The 23,999-nt window shown below is 39.9% G+C and overlaps 1 protein-coding gene across 2 annotated transcripts; it reads right to left on the minus strand.

Annotated features, from left to right (window-relative positions):
* kif18a (kinesin family member 18A) lies at window positions 1-23,998 on the minus strand. 2 transcript variants are annotated; one of them, XM_037488013.2, is made up of 18 exons: window positions 23,860-23,998; window positions 21,877-22,221; window positions 20,439-20,596; window positions 20,060-20,164; window positions 19,416-19,526; window positions 18,982-19,179; window positions 15,967-16,143; window positions 15,773-15,847; window positions 15,555-15,652; window positions 11,070-11,232; window positions 10,308-10,472; window positions 9,254-9,375; window positions 8,869-9,131; window positions 7,814-7,870; window positions 3,612-3,978; window positions 1,400-1,492; window positions 1,109-1,206; window positions 1-844 (listed from the first exon to the last, which is right to left on the minus strand). In XM_037488013.2, exons 2-18 carry the CDS (start codon window positions 22,190-22,192, stop codon window positions 714-716), a joined length of 2,697 nt encoding a protein of 898 aa, XP_037343910.2. In that variant the 5' UTR covers window positions 22,193-22,221; window positions 23,860-23,998; the 3' UTR covers window positions 1-713. The 2 variants fall into 2 exon arrangements, with proteins under 2 accessions (XP_037343910.2, XP_037343900.2); XM_037488003.2 differs by having other exon boundaries at window positions 5-844; window positions 1,109-1,209.
* Between the last annotated feature and the right edge of the window lies 1 nt (window position 23,999).

The following is a 23,999-nucleotide window of genomic DNA, read 5'->3' on the forward strand; positions in this document are numbered from 1 at the left end:
TGGTGGAGACAATAAGCATATCAATTGCAACTACACTTGAGGTTTACCGGTTTCTCTAAGGCATATGAGGTGGGTTATTTTTAATAATTTATAGTATCGTTGCTAGTCCTGTTGTGAGTCACTCCTGGATCAGTCTCATTTTTCTTGCCTTTGTGTTTTTCACCTTCTCCGAGACCTACGTCACTTATTTATCATCGGAACATCTTGTAACGCAAACTTCATTGAAAGACAGCCACGGGTTTTGTTACAAGCACTTTTTATTATGAATGGGCTATTGCCCCCATGTATCTAACTTTACAGGATTATTAAAAGGGATTCAAATACAAATAGCTCAACGTAGAGGAGTTTCAGAATTTCTTGCATACATAACGTAAAACTGCCATATGTTTTTATCCTTGCTGTTAGTGTGACAATGTGTGTTTCAATTGAAACGTTCAAATCTAAAGAAAAAATTAGAAATTCTAAAAACGACTCTAAAAACTACACAGATATCCGACACAATGTTTATATACAAGTCAAGTAAAAGTTCCCTTCAGTGTGAGGCTAAATCAAGAAAAACAAATAGTGCAACTTATAATACATTTAGTCATTTTCTTTTCTGCAGGAGAAACCCTTATAATGGAGCACTTGAAAATATGACAACGGTTGGAAAAGGAATGAGAGGGAGAATGTTCATGAAGACAAATATGGTGAGATACAAACACAATGTTGCTTCACATTCGTTTGGTCACTCGTTTTAAGTGTTGGGAGGTTTTATAGAAAAAGGACCTGGATTTCTGAGGTTCAAGAAGATTTCCTTCAGACACGCTCCTCAGTACTCTTCGAGGCTTGTTCTCCTCTGAACCTGAGGAGACACCATAGTAATCAAGGGAGAGCAGCAATAAGGAACACGACTACATGATGAGTGGAAATAAGACAACTGGCTCTGTTCCATGAAGGAACTGAGTGGTGGGAGACATCTTGCAACTCAGCACAGTATTGAGAAGAAAAAAAATCACATTACGGTTTGTTCAAATGCAAACTTCATAGGAAAATGGTCTTTTATTTCAGAATAGCCGGTCGGTCGGTACATTTGCTGTTAGGTTTGCTTTTGTGTGTTGTCACTTACCGGCAAAACGATGCACTCTGAGTGGTCTGCGGGCCACTGAGGGGTCCTTCTTTATGCGCTTCGGTGCAGAAACAACCTGTGTTGACTCTTCTTGGATGCTGCTATGGTGAGAAAAAAAATGTATAAGCAATCAATCAAAACAAACTAAACTATTCCTTCACATTATGTTATGTTGGTGACAGTAACCCGCTTTACCTCCGAGGTATTCTAAATATGTCGAAGCAGTGTTACGATGGGGGTATAAAACAAGCTGATTGACATAGCTAAGAAAAAAAGGCAAAGTCACGTTACCAGTTAACTTTACGCTTCCCTTTGGCAGCAGAGGTCAGTTCCATGTAGGTCGGCTTGGTTCGTTTCAAGTCTTGTAAAGACAGGATCTGTGGTCTGCAGAGCAGAGGTTCACGTTACCATGACATATTTAATGCAGGGTTTCAATTCTTACATTATAAAATTGTCTGACAGATAACATCTTATTTTCTTACAAAATTAGTAAATGAATGTCGGCCCTTCCTTTTTTAGGTTTTCTAAATACAACAAATATAAAACAGAAGATAGACCTTATATGACATCATTTTAAAAAATGTAATCAGTTTGTGGCTCAATAATAAGCAGGTTCATACATGCCGAGGATGTTTAATCCCTGGTCACATGCCCCCCCACCCCCAAATAGGGTCTATAATAATCGTTAAATACACAAAACCCTGGGCGCTGATAACACTGCTATCTTTAGATGTTCACGTGTGGCATCGGTCTATAGTTCATGTTTGTCGAATTTGTGCTACTCCCACGCCTTCAGAGTATAGGGGGGGGGGGGGGGGGGTCCTCCCAAAGCTGCTGCACTGTCCACTGCCTGCAAAGCACCATCACAGAGGTGGGAGGACGAAGCGTGGCCGAGAGTCATTTTACCGTTTGACGCTTTGAATTCAATCTAATAAATAAACCTTTAAAACGCACACAATCCTCGGATGTATAAAGGGCTGCAGGAATGAGCCCTAAAACCTGGGTTTGATCCTGTATCTTTGTGCTTGTCTGAGATACTTTAGGTTATCTCAGACAGCGGTGCTCCTGTCTACTAACCCTTGCATGACCTCTGCCCAGAGAAATGCCACTCGCCCACCTTGCAGTTCCAGACATCCCTCATGTACTGTTGCCGAGTAGAACTAATTCAAAACTCCCCCAAATGTGTCATCGTTCACACAGTTAGCATCGTATCGACAAATATTGTGATGACAAAATATTTACAAAAGTTAATGGCTTTACTTGCTAACCAAATGGAATAGTTTTCCTTTGAGAGTTGACTGTCTGTTGCAAGACAACTTAGTAGCCAGGTGCTAAGTGCTCTCATAAGGTCTGGATTAGCCTCAGGACAAAGTATTAGTGTGGGGTAGCTAAGATGTTGCCAGGCAATGGCTATTTCTTTGACTGAGGGGATGCATTTAAATTGTTAGGTTTTCTAAATGGATACACGGTTGGTCAGTGTGTTAATGTGGGGGTTCAGCACTCACTGACACAAACCATGTCGGATGATACGGTCTGAAAGATTCCCTTTTCTATTTGCCCCTTCTGAGCTCACTCAAGCCTCTTGGCACATAGTGTTTTTTTTTTTTTTTTTTTTTTTACCAAATACAAAAATCTGTCAATCAAACTTGTCTCTTATTTTCTCGTCTGGAGAAGAACTCCGTGATGAAAATGTGTCTGCTGCCAGGCTATTGCCTTCTCAGTGGCCAATTAATGGCTTGTCAAGACATTACACCAAATTAGATCAAATCCGCCTTTGATGCATGAGACGTAGAGGTGATTGGGGGTGAAGTCCAGAGAATAGGATAAAAAGTGCAAGAATAACAGAAATACATACGGGATAAGAAAGATTTTTGGGTGAGATTGCAATTAATTTTAGGAGGACTGGCTCTGAATTGGAAAATTGGAATTCCTTGCTGCAACTAACTGCTCTGTATATCATAGGTGTTCATTGTAGTCACGCTAACAATGCTAACTAACATGTTCACGTCAATTGTTTGGCAAACAGGAGGCAAGAAAGTGTGACAAATGGTTTTGATACATCATGGCAGCTGCTGCACGTTTCCCTCTGAACTCGATTCATAAAAATGGTTAAACATGGTTTCATTGTGATGTTCCGTGTTGGTTTTTGCTGTTGAAACTTTAAGCGTCTCAGTGTCCTACAGTTTTTCTTGTGTATGGGGAGAGAAGTGAGCACTACTGTAGCAGTACATTTTGGAGGGACCACAGGAGCGCAGGGCGTATCGATACATTTGTTTACGACTACTTCAAAGTGCTAATCGGGTGCACCGTATAAACTGCTAACTGCTACGACCCATGTACTGTTGAGTAAAGAGATCACTTTACAAGCCAGGCAGAAAAATGATTTTTTTAAACTTTCAGAGAGAAAGTATCTTTGCAAGTCACGTGTGTGTGTGTCCAAATGACCACATACACTGTTAAACCTCAAATCTAAAGAATCTAAAGGTTCGGGGTATTTTCTCACTTTTTAGGAGGGATCCGGTTCCCATCACCGGCCTCGGGGGCATGGAGAGGTTGGCCTGGATCGGAGAAGTCCCTTAATGTTGATGCTCGACAGGGACTGCCGATGCTGATTACAATCGTTGCATCACTTGCAGTTTCTTCTGCATTGTCCAGAACTTCAAATGTCATGTTGGGATCCATGTTGCTGGTGGAGCTCTGCGGCGGGGCCCAAACTGTTTTTTGCGAAGGTTCGGGTGTGCACTGGAGTGAGAACACGCCGTCCTCCGGCACTTCCGGGGTCCGGGGGCTTTGCGGTGGCAGTGACGAAGACAAATTTCTTCGGATTGGCATTCTGGGGGGTGGATCCAGTTTCAGATTTGTCAGTTTTCCTTCAACAGAAAAAAAGGCAATAATAATAAGTTAATAAGAATCAAACAAAGCAGCAATAACATGTATTCGACTTAACTGACAATGTAAGATGAAGATAATCATAAAGGGAGTTCAAAGAAAGCCTGTTTCTTTTTTATGGTTAGTGATGTGATCCTAAAGACCTACAGCCAGAACATTAAAGAGTTGTTTAATCATAATCATTTTTTTTTCTTCTGTACTCTTTCTGCTGGTTTGAAGAAGAAGGGGTCATGTCATACTAAAAGGAAGTTTTAGGCTTGTTGCTTGAGCCTGGCGTGTTATTCAAAAACCAATTGAAGCAGGTAAAATTTGATTTTTATCACTAACCTTCAAAGATGTTTTTTTCAAACTTTATTTGACAAGAATATTGAAATTTGACACAAATAAACAAAATGCCTTTTGTTTTCAATACACTGCTTCATGTATTCCCTTTTCACAAAATTAATATTGCAAACTAATGTGCGCTGCAACTGATTACGGCGTCCAAATGTCACATGCGTTTGTGCCTGCTGGTCTAAATATCACAACGGGATGTGGTATTGTCCCTGTGTTACTACTGTGACAAGTTACTCACTACGGTAATGATCACATCGGCAACAGACATTGTTTCAAGACTTCTTTACAGTGTCTATAACAAGTACCTCAATTCATTCCTACAGCAAAGGGCTTTCAGAGGAAAATAAAAAAAACAGATCAGTAATAGGCATTAAAGGTCCAGCCTTCAGCAATAGGTCATTCCCTTGAGTTATAAGACAATGTGATGAGGAGATATTATGCATAACACAGAGCATCTAAACATTAGAGTGCCCACCGCCACAATGTCAGAATATATTATTATCTAAAAAAAGCAGTGCATTTTATAAATAGACGTGAAGTCGAGGATTTTACCTGCTAACAGCCTCGGATCTTCTATTTCAAACTGAGAAAAACACAGTGCTCAAACGCACGACTGAAGTCTTTCAACTCTACTTTTTTGAAAGGCGAAAATCTAAGTGCTGCTTCTGAAAATGCTGTCAGTTCAAAATATTAAATGTATATATCATTTGTGTTAATCTATTATAGGGTACTCGGTTTGTTGCTTCAATGATGGTAAAATGTATCATCCCTGAGAGTACCGGGAGCAATAAAATGATAAGGAATTCTGCACAACAAACCATTTCCAGGGGAGTAAACACTGCAAATCTTTATTTGTTTAGAGTTTCAATGTTCTAAAAAAATGGAAATGGAAAAAGCTCCCCACAGTTGGAGCTAGTGTGCAGTTGTTAAAACGATTAAATTTAAAAAACACCAAAATGTCCCCTCTCTACTATCCCCATTGTCCACCATGAAATCAATGGCATGACCAATATTGGCAGAAGGCTTAAATGATTTAGAGAGAGTGGCGGCTGGCTATTTGCTGTTCAAAAAGAACAGAATCTAGTTTATTGGTCAGTTATTTTACTAGCTTAAGCCAACTGTGGACGTCATCAACGCACACTGCAGCTAAATAAAAGTGAAGTACAGACAGATCTTGAATATTTGGATTCTAATCTAAAATGTTATAATCAAAATAGTTTGGTCCCAATGACAATTTCAATGTATCCATTCAGCATCACTAATACTGAACACTGAAACAGGATAACCAAATGATGTATGCATGGATGTATTCAAATACGGATTCACACGAGAAATTGTATCCAGTAACTTTTAACCACTTTGTCTAGCTTAATTTAAAAACAACAACACCTTGCACGAGTTGCAGAGGGTAATGAGGTTTAATCACGGTGTCTGCATCACATTATGCTCATGGCATTTCCTGCTGGCGTGTAGTGGGGGTTAGGGAGGGGGCTTAAAAGGAAAAATGCCAGCACTTAAAGGGAGTACGAGCTCTAAATGCAAAGGTGAACGACTGACTTACCCATTACTTTAAATATCAAAATGCAATATTTAACAAATGTGAGTCAGACCTCAGACAGCACACCGAGTGAGGAGATGATGACAAATAGCTCTTTTCTGTGGCAGAGGAGTTGCCCCCAGCAGCAAATGGCTGCAGAGTTCCTTCAATCACATATTTTTGGCTTGTAGGGGATTAATACATGCATGAGTTGCTATTTCTGGTAGAGGCTGTGCTGAATTAGGGTCGCCTGGTTGCTGCTGCCTGTTTTTTATAGTGCGCCTTTTCTGGTTGGTGGAGCAGGAGCGTTTACGTCTGTTGACGTTTTTTCCTGCCCTGCTGTGGATCTGCATTTTCATGAATGAAGCTCAAGAGGGATTGGGAGGGTTAGATGCTAGACAGACAGAGAAAAACATTTTAGGGCAGGACGGATAGAAAGGCAGAAAAAGCCAGACTAACAGATGTTTGAAGCCAAGGACAGCCAAAATCTAAGAAGGAAAAAATAGATAAGAGAAGTGAAAGGTAGAGGAATATAAAAATAACAGCATAAAAGAGGCAGTCGCAGGGAGCTGAATGAAAAATCCTGAAGCTATTTATAAATGCATGTCTGAACACGTTTGCCTTCAAAGTGATTACTTTTGTTTGAATTGCTATTATTAAGCAGTGTACAAAGAGTTAATGCTATTGCAAAACCTCACCCCTCTCTAAAAGCAATGGAATTTGATTGGCTTTGCAAACTGCAGGGTGGAGCTATTTCTCATAACATGCTGCAGTGGCTACCATTAAGAGCTGGAGAAGCAGTGAGGGACCGGCAACAGCATCAGGATCAGGATAAGAGCAGCTTGCTGTAATGCTATGTAAAGGCATTATTCATTAAAACAGTGTTATTTCAGATTTATACAATTACAAAATACATAGAATAGCTGAATGCTGCACAAAATCGTTGAAGCTGAACTGATTCTGTTCAGTTACTAATTTATTATAGAGATGAAACGGTGGATATATCGGAATTATGGGAACATATCGAGGATGATAATAATAATAAGTTAACACCAAATCCACCTGATGCCAAAAAGTTTAGGTTTGGGCTATTTGAGTTGTTTGTTTGCTAAAATATTAAAGCTTGCCATTGTGAGACTATTTGAGTTTGCGCAGGTGTTGACACATGACCAGATGGGGAGAAAATACAACTATAAAACTGGCTTGATACAGAAACTATGGCCAAACAGGCAAAAGGAATTTATTTTTTATATAATAACTGGCAAGGAAATAAAATAGCAGCGGTGAAAAATTCCCTGGTGCTTCCATGTTTCATTTCCATTTGTGGAACTCTGGTCATCTGGCAGAAGTATTTCCTTCAAAAGTAAAATTTCCCACAATAGTTTTCAATTAAATTCAGACCACCTGCAGTAAATATCATTACAGTCAATTTGAACTGCAATATTTCACAGGGTTTTTTGTGTTACATTTCCCCAAAGGTTCAATGTGTACAGTTTTTCCTCTATAAAACTGGTTGCGAGTATTCACAATTGCTTTATTATTCATGTTTTGGCCAAGACAGAATGTCTGCAGAACAGCTATAAATCAAATTGTATTACATGTCTGAGTTTTATTGTTTATTTTACTACTTACGTACTAAGTACTTTTACTTAAAACGGCAAAAAACATCTTCAGCAAATGAAAAGCAACACGGAAAAGTAGAAATTGAGGCCTACCTAAAACAATTCTAAATCGCACTTTAAAAATACAACTTCTATGTGTGTGTGTGTGTTCTGCTTGAATCAAATGTAGCAGTGAGTTTCGGCAAGTGTGATGGATTGAGTGAAAGCTGACAAGGAGAGAAGTGAATGATTGAGGGGGAGGAGAGATTAACGGGCATGCAGCGGTTTTAGATTAATGACTACAGTAAGGTAGCGCGACGGGGGAGAGGACAGGAGATTTACCTTTGGGTGACGGAGCAGCGTTGCCCAGTGACGGTCTTTTCGTACGGCCCTCTGCACCTGATAATTAGACAATAATCAAGAGAGTCAATGAGAAGCAACTTTAACGCAGCGCAAATACAGCAAATTCTGCCTTATTACTATTCAATTATAATTATTTATCATTCATTAAAAAAAAAGACATAGTTACTAAATGTTTGAAATATGCTCGCTTAATTTCATATCTTGGATTGGAGTTTCAGAGTCAGTCAAAAGAATTCAGTAAAGGTTTTCTGAAATGTTACTTAAAAGAATGTAAAACCATTTTAATAAAATCTCACAAAAAAGCCCAAGCGTGACGCGCAGTACAGTAGCGTGTGCAATGGGGCACAGACGGTAAGTGAGAGGAAAACAGATGTCGTTTATCATAAATTTCCCAAAGAGAGGCAACGTGGAAAGTTCTGGGTCTCAATCGAACAAGTTTTAATACTTAAAGCTTTACTCTTCCCAAGAGGCTGACTATAACATATTTATCCAGGAGTTGTCATTCTTTGTTATACTAACAATAATTTTATTTTGGAATCCCACAAAAAAAAAAAAACACTTTCAAAGAAGTAGTGAATGTAATACAATTTGAAATGAGCCAGCAGAGGAACCGGGGGACAGGTGCAGAGTTAAATGTCTCACAACTGATTATCAGAGGAATTGAGTATTGTTAGCTTTCTCCACTGTCTGTCATGTCACACGGGCCTGGTGCAGAAGCTCTCTATGTAAAGACTAAAAAATGTAAGTTAAAAAAGGAACAGCATAGTTTGGGCCTCATTGCTAACTTTGTTATATCTAGGTGTCACATGGGTTTCTGCGGCCAATTCTAGAAAAGCAACCTGTGCTCAATGGGATGCCCTTACAAACATACCTTTGAGACGTATAGATCTTTTCGTTTTTTTTTTTAACCTTTTGATGCTTGATTATTCTACCATAATATCCAATGGTATTGTAACGATTGTAATTGTATTCATAAATGAAAGTAAGCTCAACGAACAACAGAAGAATGGTATAATAAAAGTATGTTGACTTACTGCAGGGGCTATTCTGGTGGTATAGCAGATTTGAGAAAAACAGGACAGGTGCCAACTCGCTGCGGTCCACCTCGTTCGCCTTCTGCGGCCCCATTCCGATCCCTGCTCCTTTTAGCTCCTGGTCAGCCCAGACCACACCTCGCTCCCTCAACACAACGTGCTCCAGTTCGTGGTTCTCCATCTCGTCTGCCGGCGTGACCTTGCCGGCACCCCGCAACGCGGAGTAGTGACGACTGTAGGCTGGCAACAAGATGTTCACCATTCTGAAATGCAATGGAAAAGTATTATTGACATATTTCTGCCAGTAAAATGAACACGAGTGACAGTGGGGTGAATCATAGTATCTTCTGCAGTGTATTGGTTCTTCACAGTGTTGTCAACCTACTTCTGCATACGCTTGTTCTCCTGTTCCTGCAGTGTGGTCAGCCTGACCATCTGCTTGATATGTTGTTTGAGGTCATTAACCTGCAGCTCCAGTCGGTGACAGTGTAGGCTCTTATCTAAAAGCTGAACAACACAGAGAAATGGGTTCAGAGACCATAAATGATGAGGCAATAAGTGTTCTAACATAACAGCAGCATATTGAATTAGCACTCTGGTGGGCAGAATAAAAATAAAAAAAACAATAGGTGATTAGGGGTCGGGTTACGAGATAGAAGATGCAAAGTTCTGCTTTCATCCGTGCATTACCAGAAGAGCTATCTGCTCGGGGTAAGGGAGAGGAGAGGGAGGGCGGGAGGAGAAAGAACTCTGACGTAAAGAAACAACGAAACAACAGCAGAGAGAACATTTGACCGGTGGGTGCGTCACAGTTCTAGGTCAGTTCCTGGAAGAAAGGATGAAGAAGAAAAACATAACATGGGCATGGTTTGAGGGAACTGGCTGCTGTGTGAGGGATGAGTAAAAGGTATTGATTTATTCTCTTCAGTGATCCACGAGTGAGCCGGAGAAATAAAATGAGCACGGTTCTAATTACTAGAAGAACAGATGGGAAGAAAACTAAGACAGTCACGGCAGCAGTAGCGACCGAGCCTCCCTTCCAAAATAAACAAACCAAAAAACACCCGGTTTGAAGGACGGAAACCACATTGGGAAGTTTTTGCCGACGTCCAACCCTGCTTGTTTGTCTTACACCAAGTCAAAATACTTCCACCCTGTTCTTTTCAGGAACTAGTTTTACTCACCCTTTGCCCCTACCGACCTACTGTCCTGAGTCTGACACAGATTCATGCTCTACATCACCACGGTGAGTTTCAAGTGTGCTTGAATAACTCATCTCATCTTGGAAGAACGCATGTGTCGTGATCAAAAGGGGTCGATTACACATTGAAGCAATTTTATTTGTCCGACACACGTGTGGCGTGTCTATGCACTTTAGTGACACCCAAACACATATTTTCCTATCAGGCACCGGTTAATGTCAGAGTTAATTTGTGTACCTTTGAGGTCTGATCATCCAACTTTAGCAGCTTAATGTCATTCTCAACACGATGAAGCAAGCCGTCATTGTCCAGGAAACGTGTTTGTGTCTCATTCAGTCGTTTGCAAATGTGTTGCTGCTGAGTGCGTAAGCTGGCAATCTTCCGCTCGTGCTTGCAAGTCGCCTGATGAATAAAAAGAAATAAACAATAAAAAACAGGGAAAAAATTATTTAGGTGATATTGTGAATTGTCCATTGTTTGTGCTGTCATTAGTATAACAATGTTAACTATGTGGTGTAAATAACAATAACAAGCTGCGAACAACATGGCAAGCCATATTTATATGCCTAGAAATATTCATCAATATTAATGAATCTGAAAGAGCTATCATTAGCATTTGTTTTTAGTTTTCAGTGTTTGTGAATCCATTTCTTGAAAACTACTGTAACCTTATAAAATAAATATTTTTAAAAATGCATCAGCTGCAGATGCTGCAAATTTCTTTGGTAAATGCTGTTTAGTTGGTAATGGATGACAGCAAACAATTCTGCAAAGTTTGCTACAAATAATTCACTTCTTATACTTTGAATGGCATTTACATCACACCAGATCTCAAATGTAAAAGAAGAGTGAGGAGCTGGGGAGCAGCGACTCTGTCATGTAGCGGTGCAAATGGAGAGGAAGAGACAACTATTGAAAACACAGAAGTGAAATGATGACTCAGCAGCTGATTTTCTGCGGGCTTGATGGACTCTGGATAGCAGCGTAAGCATCAACTACCTTATCAGTCTTTTCTTTGGCACAGAAACATTGGACCTGCAGGTTGTCCTCCTCAGCGTAGCGCTGGCGCAGCTCATTCTCCTTCAGTTGTCTCTCCAGATCCAGCTGCTCTTCCCTGATTTGGGCCCGGCCCGAGAAAATTTGCTGCAGAGCTTCTGACACCCTGGAGGGAGAGAAGAGTGATGTTCAATTGCAAGAGGCTTTGCCTTATAAAAAGGGCAGCTTTAGAAAGTTGAAAGTCAAATTTGAAAGTAAAAAGTGCAATCTTTAAAGTTTATGAAAAATGCTTTAAATCATTTTTGCAAATCGTGCTAAAAAGACCAGAATTCTAATTAAAGGAACATGATAAGTATGACCTTGATAAACTGTCTGTGCAACTGAAAGGCCCTGTTTTATCTGCTACTCTTAAGTGTTCATGAACTCTGGTCATCTTGTGTTTATGGTTATTTTGTTGAATGGTGTTTCCTTTTTTTTGTCCGCTCTTATTCAAACACAGGGGACAGAATATTAGAAACAGCTCTTAGTATAATGCAATCCAATAAAGCTTGTGTGCCACATGAAAGGAGCACATTCACATTAATTGCTGTGAAAATACAAACCACGTACCTAACACACTGAAGGCCATGAGATATTCAATTGTTTTTACTAACAGGCCAACACCCGTTTAAATACAATAAGGCTAATTAAAATGTAAAAATATTCCAATTTATTTAATCAAACCCTTGCTTGGCTAATACACGTATTCTCCACAAGTAAAGAATGATACTGCTACCTTTTCCTATAATCTAGAGCCTCAGCTACCAGCTCTGTTAGGACCGAGCCAGAAAGATATTCTTAGCTATATATATATGTATTCTGGGAACAAGGGTGCGGTGATGTCAAATTGGGAGTCAAAGCAGCAGGAGAGGCAGGAGAGGTGTGCAGGTAAATGCGACTGGAGAGCTGTCGCTGAAATGTGACTGCACTCTTCAATGTAACTCCAGTGACGTAGGAGACGTCGTGGCCTTGCGAGACTGCTAAATTTTTAATAGCAAGAGAAGCGTGCAGCCTCTATTCAGAGCCTCTCACTGTGCGAGTTGTGAATTCTGATGCCAGTGAATGAAATGCGTGGGAGTGAGACTCATTCAGCTTTTCCCATGTCCCCCGCCCCAAATACCCCAACAGATGCAGCGTGTGCCGTACAGATTAAGGATTTGAGTAAAAGAGATCAATTTGTATATATTATTTGAATTAAAATATATGTTCTGCACAGTTGTTCACGTCAAATTAAAACTCTACATTTAAATAAAAGATAACTGTAAAAGCCAGTCTTTTCCATCTAGATATTTGGGCTTTAAAGCAGCAGGTTTCTTTTTTTTTTAGAAAAAGAAGTAAAATGGTTTGTGAATAGATAGCTAGATTAAAAACAAGCAGTACTCAGTCCCATATACTATTTTGGAACAGGTCACTGTGTTTTAATGAAAGACAAATAACATGCAAATGTAGAAATACCAGAAATGTATACATACATTTGTATTTTGAAAAATTATTAATTACCAACGCAGTGTTGTCAATATTTTGGGTATCTGGCTGCTCATCATTGACTGCAGTGTGGGTCTGGGGTGGTTGTGGAAATTAATTTAAGTCTTACTGTATGAAAATATAGGTATACTAAATCTTACTCAGGTGCCGTTACAACATTGCAGGTTTAATCCCAAAACAAGGACCATAAAATCGGTTTTTTTTTTAAAGAGAAGAAATACATATTTTTCTGTTTCTGAGGTCTCCCCATGAAACAGTATTAGTATCAGTTGAAAGAGGTTGGTTAAGATGGCCGTTGGATTGCTACGAAGATGTTTTCCAGGAGATTTAAGTGGCCATTTCGAGGCAAAGCATTTCATAGAAGTAACACAACAGGTTGTTTAGCAGAAGTGGCATTCGATCACCAATTCTGAAAACGTTGTTTCCATCGCGCAGTGGGAACATCAGTTGTCAAAAACACCACTAATACATTGTGTTGCGAGTGTGTGTGTGTGTGTGTGTGTGTGTGCAAGGCAGCACATAACCAATAAACAGCCACTGGCATTTTCATAATGATATCCACATCGACACAGTACGTTACTGATGAAAGACGGTTGCTTTGGGGAAGAAACGATTGCTCTGCTTCTATTCCAGCAACATTTTACTAGTGCACCTGCATTTGAACTCATGCAACTGGATACAAAGCACATGTAAACTTTGGGATCTCATTTGTAAAACAAAAAGATAACGGTAGGATCAACACGTAAAATAATTTCCATCCCCAACAGTGTTGTTCTTTTCAGGATTATCAAGTTGTCATAGAGAACATTATAGTTCACCATAAATATTTTAGGTGCATCCTTGGAGCAGAGAGCATCTCGCACCGCCAAGTCTGAGGTCACTACACTCTGCTCGAAAGAGACTGACGAAAGTCAGAGAGGACAGAAGAACCCCTGCTCTACTACATAGAAAGGAAACAATTGAAGTGTCTGGTTAGGATGCTCTATGGACGCCACCTTGTGAAGGTATTAGGGGCATGTCCATTTTGGGAGACCCTGAGGCAGCCCTGGAACCCACTGGAGGGATTATATGCCCGATTTGGCTTGGTAATGCCTTGTGAACCCCATGAAGGAGTTAGAGAAAGTGGGCAGGGAGTGGCGATTAAGCGTTCCAACTCAAGGTTACTTTGCCTAATCTGCAACAACAATGGCCTACCAAGTGTCAGGAAGCATATACTGTAAATACGTGTATTCTCTCACACTCTCACACACACACCCAACCCCCCTCTGGTCCTATTGACCTCTGGTCCTATTAACCTCATGTTAATCAATATTTTAAATATTACCAAACAATACAAAAGAAAGATATTTGCTAGTATAAACATTGCCAAAGGGATGCTAGCGGTTAGCCTTATGGCTGATTTACAGAAGCTCTCTCAGACTTGACATATAAAGAGTTCAACTGCAGCATAAGCAAATGTTAACTAGTATACTTGCTACAGGAAATTGCCGAGGTAATACAATAAAGCGTTAATAAAAATTAAATGGAGTATTTATTGTATCATAAATGAAAATACATATATATACACTCACCGGCCACTTTATTAGGTACACCTGTCCAACTGCTCATTAACACTTAATTTCTAAGCAGCCAATCACATGGCGGCAACTCAGTGCATTTAGGCATGTAGACATTGTCAAGACAATCTCCTGCAGTTCAAACCGAGCATCAGTATGGGGAAGAAAGGTGATTTGAGTGACTTTGAACGTGGCATGATTGTTGGTGCCAGAAGGGCTGGTCTGAGTATTTCAGAAACTGCTAATCTACTGGGATTTTCACGCACAACCATCTCTAGGGTTTACAGAGAATGGTCCGAAAAAGAAAAAACATCCAGTGAGCGGCAGTTCTGTGGGCGGAAATGCCTTGTTGATGCCAGAGGTCAGAGGAGAATGGCCAGACTGGTTCGAGCTGATAGAAGGGCAACAGTGACTCAAATAACCACCCGTTACAACCAAGGTGGGCATAAGAGCATCTCTGAACGCACAGTACGTCGAACTTTGAGGCAGATGGGCTACAGCAGCAGAAGACCACACCGGGTGCCACTCCTTTCAGCTAAGAACAGGAAACTGAGGCTACAATTTGCACAAGCTCATCGAAATTGGACAATAGAAGATTGGAAAAACGTTGCCTGGTCTGATGAGTCTCGATTTCTGCTGCGACATTCGGATGGTAGGGTCAGAATTTGGCGTCTACAACATGAAAGCATGGATCCATCCTGCCTTGTATCAACGGTTCAGGCTGGTGGTGGTGGTGTCATGGTGTGGGGAATATTTTCTTGGCACTCTTTGGGCCCCTTGGTACCAATTGAGCATCGTTGCAACGCGACAGCCTACCTGAGTATTGTTGCTGACCATGTCCATCCCTTTATGACCACAATGTACCCAACTTCTGATGGCTACTTTCAGCAGGATAATGTGCCATGTCATAAAGCTGGAATCATCTCAGACTGGTTTCTTGAACATGACAATGAGTTCGCTGTACTCAAATGGCCTCCACAATCACCAGATCTCAATCCAATAGAGCATCTTTGGGATGTGGTGGAACGGGAGATTCGCATCATGGATGTGCAGCCGACAAATCTGCGGCAACTGTGTGATGCCATCATGTCAATATCGACCAAACTCCCTGAGGAATGCTTCCAGCACCTTGTTGAATCTATGCCACGAAGAATTGAGGCAGTTCTGAAGGCAAAAGGGGGTCCAACCCGTTACTAGCATGGGGTACCTAATAAAGTGGCCGGTGAGTGTATAACTATATAACTATTGAAATAGGATATTTGACTGTCCTACTTTGACCCGTGTGGCCAATGTGATTTTACATAACTAGCAATCAGTGTCTGTATTCATAATAAAATAACATGTCATGTGCAATGACAGATTATTACAAAGGATTCAATCTGAAACACACACTTGTTTACATGCTTACCCTTCGAACTCTGCCTGTTTCTGAGATGTGATCATGTTAGAAGCCCCATGCACCATGTTCTTCTCATATTCCTGCAATTTCTTCTTCAATTGTAGAATCTTTATTAAAGAGAAACATCGAAATAGTGGTCAGAATTGAGCCAGGAGTAGGGCGACTGTTTAAATGGCACACAATTCAGATATTCAGAGCGGCATGGTAGAGTTGATGCTTCATATTACCTCTTGCCGTTGCTTTTCACATATCACTGCATACTGGCCAATGTGGCTGTCCAGGCTTACAACATTACTTTTCAGCTGAAATGTAAGGGAAGAGAAGCATTTAATGATTAAAGAGGAATTCATAGGTCTATAGCTCAAGTATCACATGAAATGAAATAACAATTATAAAACAAGGAAAGGACTGTAATACTAACCGAGGACTTAATTTCCTTGGCCCTGTTGGCATACTTGAGTGCATTGTGGGTGTCATCGTATGACTTGGAGGAGGGGCTAACATTGGCAATCATAACCGTTCTGCAGTTGCCTCCCAAGGAGTCCTTAAGTAGCCGAGTCAGCTTGCTGTCCCTGTACGGTATATGGGTTTTCTTACTCTAGAACAGAAAAAAAAGTACATTAGCCAAAAAGAAAACAAAAACAATTTTTGATGTTTGAGTTTACAAAAAGTGAACTAAAACAAGCAGCTCAGAAAATCCTTGACCTAAACATGTAATGAAAAGCATGAAATTAACAGAAATAGGGCCAGTGATTTCCATACAATTCAGTCAACCGTGAGAAAAATCTGAAACAAAGGTGTGCCGTTGCTGCGGTATGGTGTGCAGAAGAGCACAGATGTGGGGTGCGCTTTAACATCTGGACGAGCTCTATAGGTGCAGTTTAGTCATATTACACTATTTGGTGGGGACCAATAAACCCAAAGGGTAGCAACACTCACTATGGAGTGTTCCTATTAGGGTTAAATCAGGGAACAGCCATCAGCAGCAGTGGTCTGGAGTCTTTCTGCAGCTGGTCAGTGGACACAGCTCAGTCTTCAATAAAGGACTTAGACAGACTACAGCTGCTTAGGTGAGTCACAATCTCGTGGGCACTGGGATCGTAGAGAGTCACATTAAAAGGTAACAAAGGAGTATAAAACTATCTCCTCTGGGGTTAGCAGCTGGGCCTTCCCTTCTCCCTGGAAAAAAACCTAAAGCCTACATCTGGATTCAGAGACCTCAGTTATAGTTCATGTCACGTCCAGGGAGTTTCGTGGTAGCTGTGCCAATTTGGAAAATATCATTTTCAATAAGAACATAAGAGCAGGCACCCAAACCCCTTCTTTCAGCAATGTAGTTATATTGAGGTAAACTCAATTGTTTGTTTGACTCCATTCGTTTGGATAATCCTTTTCAATCAGTCACTGGTTCAATATAAAAAAATACTGCAAATTCCAGGTAACTGGAGGGCGCATGAGTGAGAAAGGGAGGTGAGGAATGGGTGCTGGCTTCAAAATGAACCCATGAACAAGGGGCCACTTCTGGTAATGCGGACCATATGGTGCTCTGTTCCTTCACCTTTTACTCCCCAGAATCATTCAACATAATACAAAATATATATATCTTTTTTTTGACATTGTCAGGCAAGAGCACAGAGTGATTAGAACACAGGTTATAAGCGCTATTTGTTAACCCGAGTTAGATAAGATAAACACCTCTGTGATGATATCACAGATAAGTGTTCTCATGTACTGCTATTGGATATTGTGAGCAAAAACATTTTTTTCTTCTTTAAAGTTAACAATACTGCCAGAATCCTTAAGTCTTACAGTGATGACAACAACACATTTTCAAAACAAAAGCTTCGTTTTCTTGTTCAACACGATTGGCCCTGTCGAATGTATCCAATTTAGACAACATTTTATGTAAGCCCTTTTTTGTTGCTCGGAAACACAGACCTTCTGTGGATCAGATCAAATGCATCTGAATTGCTTTAGACATCGCACAAGGCCAACAACTCAAAAGAAAAACCTCTGTGCAGAACAGCATGAGGATGACGTACTGAACATCCCAAACAGAAGCGGTGAACATTTGTCTTCACTGAATGGCATGTCACCCCAGACACAAGTGGGGACATTTTTTCCTTTCAACAATGGCCAAACTCCATGTCTGCAGCACCAGTGATGGTGGGGATCGGGCAGGGCAGGAGACACATGGTGGCTGCTGTGAGTTGACCAGATCAAACTACGTCCATAACGACATCCCTCATGAATGGTGAGCAGGCTGTAATACTAACTGGACACAGTTTTAACACAAGAATTAAGTAACCAGTCGAAGAAGGATCCCGTTTCCACATGGACGTGGTATAATTGCACATCACTTCCTGAACGCATGTGGCCTGCTGGTGCCTCGTCCCGTGAGACTGGTGTGTAAAATGAGAAGACTGCTTTTCAGGTTAATGTATGCAACGGGAATGAAATACTACCCAGATATTCAGATGACAAAACACAGCTGAAGCACATTCCCTGTAGTTGTCCACTGTCTGTTCAAATCCATATTTAAAATACATTGTACATGTGTTGACTGTGACAGGCTCTGTCAGACGGTTTGTAAAAGTGGTTCAACATCTGCAGTAGAAGACAGAGGGCTGGCAATGCCACGACCCAAATATAGAACAATACAGACTACGTAGAATCTAAAATTCACTTATAACTAAGTGAACTATGTACGGTTTCTTTATTAGTTCCCTTTGCAATTTTTACTCGGAAGTCGGGAAAGTTATTAATTTGTTTAATGTTACTTATTTGATTATCGTTAGAGCGTTAAACGGTAGAATCTCGGATGAGTTTACATTATTTGTGGAGCACTGTGAAACTTTATCCCAAAAGTATTGCTCTAACTTTTGTTTGGCGGTGATTCACAAAGCAGCATTTCTTCTGTTACCTTGCTAACCACACTCTTTGTTCAGTTCCTACGGTCTGACAGATGCTGCTGTGCACACCCGTCTTTGCTAACCAGGAGGTCTTCTTTTCATTTAAAGGTGTTGCATAACCAGGTACACAGCACAGTCGGAAAGTTAAATTCCTTTATGAAGAGATCGCTTATCTTAACCTCCAGCTGTCAATAATAAAACTAGACAGATCCAAGAAAAATGAAAATTTTAAAACACTTACATATTTAAAAAGAGACAACATTATCCAGTTTCTCTTTTCTCTCATATCATTATTTCTGGATAAAATGCGTCCGAAACAATAAAGGTTTTCCAGGAACAACTCCACATGGTGCTACTAGGGCAGAATCATTTTAAATGCTTCTGTTTAGCCTTCTGCTTTTATATGACCTGAGCGTTCAATCAATGTAAAGGATACAAACATCATTTGGGACAATATATTCTTTTTCAACCCTCTGTATCTCATCTACAGTATATACACTATCTGACGGGTAATATAAACTCACCTTAGGGTCAGCAAGTGCATTGATAACATTTCCTAGGGCAAGAAGTGAGCGATTGATGTTTGCACCTTCCCGAAGACGAGCACCTTGGGCGTTGGTGGCGCTGGCTCTCTCTGAGCCGGCCAGATCAATCAGGCTCATTTTGGCGACGCAGGCATTAGGATTGAGGCTGGCGGTTTTGTCCTGCTGTCTTAAATATATCTGGAGAAAATAATTTTAAAAAACGTGAATTCAACACAATCAAAAAGCAAATGTTCATATTGAAACCAGACACTTCAAATACTTGTCTCTTAAAACAAATATATCAGTTTGCAGTTCAGCTTTTATAGTTATACTTCTTCTTTTGGTTATTATAGTCTTCATTATAGTATTCTACATTTTGACAATCATGCTAAAGCCCAATTGCGCCTTCAGATTTCAATAACACTGAATGGAACCTGAAATACAGCATGGGACCGGGAAGAGGTGGCATTCATTTCCGTGGGGTGCTGGGTCCGGTTGCGGTTGCCAGAATCCAACGCCTCAAGAATGTGCTCTGCAGATTTGGGCTGTATAGGGGAAAAAAAGGAAATACATTAGATGTAGTGTGACCCAATAACGCATTCCCACAGCAACTTAACAGTGAGTTTTATAGTGTACAACATTATATTCATCTAATCTTGTACAACCTCAACAAAACTTGAAAAATCTGACTTTCCTATTAAAAACATGAGACGTTTGGCAAAGGCAACTGAGTCCTTGTTTTCCTGAAATGTGCACTTTATCATTTAATTTTGTACCGCACTGTTTGGCGAACCTTGTTTTTCAATATAATAAAACATTTTCATAAAGCAAGTCAATCCACTTTTCCATGTTGATAAGAGCAGTAAAATAGAAAAAATAATGATAATAAAGGAAGGGACATTTTGAATAGATAATAAATGTGCGATTAATCTCGAGTTAACGATGCCATAAATGTGATTAAATATTTTAATCGTTTGACAGCACTACTAAATAGACTAGGCAATGAAACCAGTATTTACCTTTAATACACTTTATGATGTTACGGGGTAGTCTTTAAGATACAGTCGTTGGTACTGACCTGATGCAGCGTGAGGCCCTGAACAACCACTCCTTTAGAGCCGTCCTCTCTGACTGCAAGAGGACCGGCATTGGCCAACAAGTCTCGGATCTGTTCATTGTAAACCTTTAAACAAACGACAAATTTAACTGCAAACCGCTGCAATCCCAATTGGTTTGAAAACATTTCCGACGCGTCCAGACTTTCACGTGAGACAGTTTATGCAGAAGTGTTTTAAACTGTAAGGAACTTAATTCCTCTTCTTTCAAAGTGGAGGCATGCAAGATGTAATGATCTAAAATGCTAAAAAGATGTATTACATATTACGAAATTGTCCTGCATGAAGGACAGGAGTCTAAGATTAGAACAGGTTCTGCACTGGTAGAGAACAAAACATCACCTCTAGATAAGAGAATGCAACTGCGAACTCTTTCTCCTCCTTGGCCGCATCCATGCGGTTGAACAGCTCTGTCATGGTGCGGTACATGACACCGGGCTCATTTTGCGAGCCTAACATAGTATGCGTCTTGCCTGCTCCAGTGGCACCGTAGGCAAACACTGCAAGTGGAAAAAACTCCTTTTAATGAAGTAAAGGCACATCAAAATAAATATTAAGCGCAACAACAATATCAAACTTAATTTGGATGGAGCGTAATCAGAACTCTGTACGGGTTGAATGTAAATATAAAAGATGAAACCCATGAGTATTGTGGTGGTTGAGGTGAGCCTACCCGCTAGAAGATCACTAGGTTCTAATCAGCCTAAATTTGAAAGTGAGTTTACAGTATGTAATACGGCCACAACACCAACTAAAATAAATAGTTAGCAGCTTTCGGCATCCACAATACACTGTTTCCAGGTAATTTCTATCATTTATTCCACTTCTTCATTCATTCATATCAATGAGGTTAGGCGTACTCACAGAAACACCTGACTGTAGGAGCTCAACAGAACCACAAACTACAATCTACAAAAGTATGGTACATTTGAATCAAGACTTCAAGAAAAGCCAAGCACTAAAACCTTCTTGAAGGTAGGATTTACTGAAGAGCGGCCGTGTTAGATTACATTAGCTGTTGACAGGTGTACCGAACTGACAAAAGAGTGAATATTGTTTAGCAGGATCATGAGTTTTTGCTACTCTTGGCATCTTTCAGTGGATCAATGATGATTTTCTAAAGCCAATTTGTTTCAAATGCAGCGGGTACACTAGCTGTCATAATGTACCATTTGTGCTCATTTTAAAACAGTGGTACTGCAGAGTGTTGTGAGCTAGTGACCAGCAAGTGAACTGCGAAGTTTCAATTAATGATACAGCAGCATGAGTCAGCGAGCCATGTTGAGAAAACGTCAAATGGAAAACACGGCTCTTACTTGGTGCAGCTCACACTTCCATATGAACTTCAGTATTTGGTCACCCTGGGGTCTAAGAGAGCCAGTCATGAATCCCAAACGTTTACTGCTATGGCGATTAGCTCACTGTATTACAGAGCCCCGAAGTTTTGACTTCCTCTGAAATAACTTGCAATTAAAGTTATGTGGCTGTGCTTTGACGTTTTGCACTACACTACAGGTTGGTAACAGTAAAGATTCAAACCCATGTATACCTGGACATCTTCATAAAACCTGTGACGCTTAGTGACAATATAGCCATATCCATAATGCCATTGATACAACCAAATTCAGCATAAACTGCAACCGCCAGGCAGAGCAGTAGTTGTTGACAGTCAGTGTTCAGGCTGTTGAAAATAGCTATACTATATAATAAATAGATGATTTAACGTAATCACTCCTTTCTGTAGACCAAGACATACATATTTTACATATTCCTTTGTTACCTGTACAGTTATATCCATTCATCAAACCGTCCAATATTCCTTTAGTGGTGCTCTCAAAGATTTCGACTTGGGTAGAGTTCTCGCCGAAGACGTGGTCAAAAACAAACTTGAGGTCTTTGTTAGCCTTCTTGTTGACATTTCTGTTTTGTACTCTTTGTGACCCAAAACATGATGTATCCTGTTCCTTGGGGTCAAATATGAGCATGTGGTTGTCAACAACCTGAACCACATTCCGACAGTTTTCACGCTTCTCCTTCTCGTTAATTGGCCTCACTCGAACAACCACCTTCACGTGGCTGCACACGTCACTTGCCATTTTGGTCCTTAGTAGTTACTGAAATGCTGCTGTAAAACAAAAGACAAAAATGTTAACTATATTTTCTCCATTGCAAATCATCAGTGCATGTTTTAACAAAATGTATAATAAATTATACAAATTTAGATAGAAACAGTGGAAAAGATCATAAAAAAACAGACAAAAAGTTCCTATGGCCTCCCTAAAATGTAGGTCTCAGTTCATCCCCGATGCCATTGCAGATAATAACTGATATGCTCTTTTTACTGAGTATTCATTGTAAAATGTGCTATTAGTAGATTATTTCAACATTTTCAGTAGATAGTGGGATGACATTGCCCTGCAATAAATCATTATCAAATGATCTCATATAACTTTGTTGAAAATCCACGGTCAACTCAGCCGACGCTTGAATTTTAGTGCACGTTTATGCTGACAATAACTGCGTTGAGCAAGTAACCGGAATAAAAGCTATTTGTTCAAATATTCTGGACAATGACTGAAGTATATGAGTTAGGGACCAGTCTGACCATTCTTATAAATGGAATATTTTTACTGTACATTTTTAGAGATTTCTCCAAAGTAAAAGCCCCATATCAAAAGTCATATTTTTGCTCAGTTCAAAAAGATCATTTCTCCATATTTGAACTGCAATAAAAACAGATTCCTCAATAGTTCCACACAGAGACCAATGCATGGGTGTTAAGGACCTCTCTGACTACTAGCATGATGAATATGAAGCATTTTTACTGTACAGATTTAAAAATATATTCAAAGTAAAAGTCAAATTTTTGCAAGTTCAAAAGCACCATTTCTCAAAGTTTGGACTGCAATAAAAACAAATTTAGCGATAGTTCCAGGCAAAGACCAATATACCTGTGTTAAGGGCCTCTGTGACTACTAGCATGATGAATGTGAAGCATTTTTACTGGACAGATTTGGAGATTTCAGCAAATTCAAAAAGATAATTTCTCCATACAATTTTTTTAGGAATCGTTCTAGACAAAGACCAATGCAAATGTGTTAAAAAGGGCTGGTGAAAATACCCTGGCTGTAAGGGTATAGTGAAAGTCCAGTGGTCAAAGTGTGTCACCTACTTATGCTTCACTGCCTGAAGGCAACACTGAGACATGTATCTTATGAAAAGTTAAGTTTTTTAACATTCTAAGTAGCATGCATTTTTAACCTGTTGAGGTTATTGAGTATTTTCCATGTGTTTTTATATACATTTTGTTCAAATTTGAAAAAATAACTCACTTTTTAAAAATGATTATTTAAAAGTCAAGTTTCGGCTGAGATGACCACAGTGATTTAGCCAGGTGTGTCAAATAATCTGGCAAATGTCTTTTTACACGTGCAAAAGAAAACTGACCTAATAGCATTGTGTTTATGCCCACTTCCATCCCTGCCATTGCAGATTACAATGATACTAAATGAATGGATTCATTAAATAAGTTAACGGTAAGTTTACAGCAGATTGAAGGAGATGCAACAACAACGTAATAACGATAATTTTCAAACCGTGCCTAACAAATTAGCTAATCAACAATACGATTACGGCTACGCTAACGTCTACTAGCTTTAATAGCTAACAGCTCTCGTACAACTTCCAACGGTAACAGTTAAGGGAGCGCTGCTGTCTTCATATGGAATTCACCACAAGCGATTAAACGAGCGTTGCGTCTTACCATTTGTCATTAAATCTTTGAATTCCTGCTGCTTCGCCGATTACACGCAAGTAACGTTAGATGGTTTTGGAAAACAAAGTCGCTGGGTAACCTTAAGCATAGCTAGCACGACTAACGCCAATATTTTCAAAAACAAACGT

This window comes from Pungitius pungitius, chromosome 4, assembly GCF_949316345.1.
Source record: "Pungitius pungitius chromosome 4, fPunPun2.1, whole genome shotgun sequence".
Taxonomy (NCBI): domain Eukaryota; kingdom Metazoa; phylum Chordata; class Actinopteri; order Perciformes; family Gasterosteidae; genus Pungitius; species Pungitius pungitius.